The sequence below is a fragment of the Bufo gargarizans genome, chromosome 1 (assembly GCF_014858855.1).
Source record: "Bufo gargarizans isolate SCDJY-AF-19 chromosome 1, ASM1485885v1, whole genome shotgun sequence".
Taxonomy (NCBI): Eukaryota; Metazoa; Chordata; class Amphibia; order Anura; family Bufonidae; genus Bufo; species Bufo gargarizans.
This window is the reverse complement of record NC_058080.1, coordinates 492916809-492920068: the sequence shown is the minus strand read 5'-3', so window position 1 is coordinate 492920068 and position 3260 is coordinate 492916809. Positions and strand designations below refer to the sequence as shown.

General features: G+C 39.8%; 1 gene segment (V, D, J or C); it reads right to left on the bottom strand.

Moving 5' to 3' along the window:
- Positions 1–344: 344 nt before the first annotated feature.
- Positions 345–2894, bottom strand: LOC122928023. The segment is given in 3 exon segments: positions 345–1385; positions 1508–1795; positions 2843–2894. Coding segments are annotated over 3 exon segments (681 nt in total).
- Positions 2895–3260: the final 366 nt, after the last annotated feature.

Genomic DNA, 3260 nt, shown 5'->3' with positions numbered 1-3260 from the left:
ACTACATTTCTCAAAGCCCTAGATACTATATTTTGGGCCATACTTTATTAACACAAAGGCATCAGTACTCTTCATTTATTTTCTAAGGAGCATTATAGGGGCTATCCATAGTATTCAGATATATTGGGCAGACTAGATGGGCCAAATGGTTCTTATCTGCCGACACATTCTATGTTTCTAAAAGTAATATCAGGAAGTATTACTTTACTGATAGAGTAGTGGATGCATGGAATAGCCTTCCTGCAGAAGTGGTAGCTGCAAATACAGTGGAGGAGTTTAAGCATGCATGGGATAGGCATAAGGCCATTCTTCATATAAGATAGGGCCAGGGGCTATTCATAGTATTCAGTATATTGGGCAGACTAGATGGGCCAAATGGTTCTTATCTGCCGACACATTCTATGTTTCTCTATATACAGCTATGACATATGTATGAAAAAGACAACGTTATAGCACAGAGAGATTTAGAATTCCTTAACAATTTGTGAAACACAATCATCCATTGGGCTCGGCTGACAATTGCCCTATGGAAAGGGCTGAGGTATGTCTCTGTCTGTAATCTGTCCTGGGAGATGGTCGCCTTATACAGTAGATACTCTTGTAAATACTACTTAAGCTGATATTAAAATGTTCATAGTCACATAAAAAGTAATATATATGGATGACTACTTGGCTATTATGTGTTATTCTAGAGTTATATTTTCCTAATATAAGTTAATGGAGGCCAAAAAGAGGGATCTTATGCTCCATTGCCTTATATGATAGGGAATTTGTTCATTGGCCAAATACTGGCAAAGCTTCAAAGGTTTTAAAAGGTTTACTCATCTCTAGTGCAAGTAGATGTTAGAAAATGCAATAAAGTGCTGATAGGACAAGTGGCTCTTTGTGATGATATACAAGTACATAGAACTACACTAGTAAACGTTTTTAATTTTAATGCATTACAGTCAGTTGTAGTCAGATATAACAAGACTGGGGATATGGGGTGGCAAAAGATGTTACACAGGCTGGGATTTGTGATGTGAAGCACATAAATCGGTTCTTTTAGCCCTTGCATTTTTCCATGTTCACTTCATCTTCACTTCCTTTACTGGATTTGCAAATATAGGTTTTATTGCTTTCCCAGTGTTCCTTCCTGATGATCAGAATACTGAATATTACATTAGTTTGAAGTTCTTTTGCTGTATATTCTATGTTGCCAGTTATAGGATGTCTACCCTGCGACCATGAAACACTGACATCATCCTTGCTGGAACTTTTGATCATACAAACTAGACTTAATTGACTATTACTTTTAACTTCTTCAATTTCCCTACGATGAGGACAGAATACATATATTCCAGAGGGCTTCGCCAAATCAGTTTTATCTTGTGATCTTTCCTTCACTGTAAAATCCACAAAAAAAGAAATAATATTAAATTCATGGCCATGTTACATTTATTTGGTTCTACAATAGTTTACACATACAGGTGGATAGTTTTGAAGCACTCTGTTTTCATGATCCTACCTGTTACTTCTTTGCTGGTTTTAAAATTGGATGGTCCATGTTCCACTGTACAGGTAAAAGTTTCTTTCTTCAGGCTGGATTGGGGTATGGTCAGGAAGCTAATTGAGGAAAATCCATCACTGTATTGTATTGTCATCTCCTTCGAAGCAGTTGTTAAGGTTCCTGAATTCCATTGGATTTTTACTGGTCTAGGAACATAACCAGTAGCCAAACATCCAATACTGATCATGTCAGAAGTCAAGCTTGTACAGGCAATTAAAGGGAACACACTTGGTTGCTTGACTGATTCTGAAATGTAACAAAAACATGACATGTTATAGGGTTTATCGTTTAAAGGCCTTTTGTATGAGCCAATGATTGAGAACGAACGTTAGTATGAGCATTTGTTTGGCCCATCTTCGGCCTGACTGTGGTCTGTCTCAGTTGGCTGATTGGATCTTTTATGTAGCTGTTTGTTGGCAGCATATCTCCCTGTGTGAACATGTGTGCTAATAATATGCAAACTGTATGGGGACAAACAGTCATATTAATAATCTTTTGTCTCCAAAATATTTGCATCTGCCCTTGTAAAGCCCTTCAACAAGCATTAATGGTCTTGTTAGATCACTGACCATTGTGCTTTATTGCCCCGCAGCGGGCTATGTACAAGGACCTAAGAATAGGTCATCAATATCAGATTGGTGGGGGTCTAACACCTGGCATCCCCATGGATCAGCTCTGTTTAAAGGCCATAGTGCTTCATTCAGCACTGTGGCCTCTTGCTATGCCAGTGACATGATGTTTATTAGTGACATGGACTGGGCTACAGTACCAACAGCTACTGTACAATGTACAGTGCTGTGCTTGGTATGCTGTAAGGGAGGCCACAGCGTTCATCTGAACACTGCAACTTTTTCAAATAGTTGCCTGGTGGTGCCAAGATTCTGACCCTCAGCAATCTGATTTTGATGACCTATCCTGAGGACAGGCCATCAAAATTGCACTCCAAAAAAAACACTTTCACATACTCGCCTCATCCACATGTACCCATATGGACACTCCTTGTTAGAGGCAGCAGGACCTGAGGTACACAGTGTGGTGATGTCACAGGTCCTCGTGCCTCTGGTGAGGAGCGAATGTTTCCACAAATGCAAGTGGATGAGGACAGTATCGTAGTTTTTTTTGTGTATGTTGGCACTGACGGAAGTGGTCATTATTGGACATTAACCCTTTCATGTCATCTGCTGTACATGTATGTTGGATTTCGGGTGTTTAAAGATGCTTCCTGCTCCGGAGCGAGCGCCATAGAAGTTGGTGCCTGCTGTTTCGGGCGTAGACATTTAACCTCTCAGATACCGTGGTCAAATGTGACCACGGCAGCTGAGCGGCCAGAAACATAGAAGCACATGCTTCATGGGCTTGAACGCCTTTGCCCAGCGGAGATAAGGGAAAAGTAAAGAGCCTGAGCCTGTATTAGGCTTCCAGGCTCATTACTTGTATATTACAGTTCAGGCCAGCCGGTGGCAGTACAGAACCTATTTCTGTATAAGATAGTGGAGAAATTCCATTAGCCTATACAAATTGCAATCTGATGATTGCATGTTGTGGTCCACTTGGGGACCTAATAAAAAGTAAAAAAGAAAATTAAATACTTAAACAATAAAAAAATCAACATCATGGGCATCGCTGCGTTTGAAAATGCCTGTACTATTAAAATATAAAAAAACTTATCCCATGTGGTGAATGGTGTAATGGAAAAAAAAATGGCTGATTC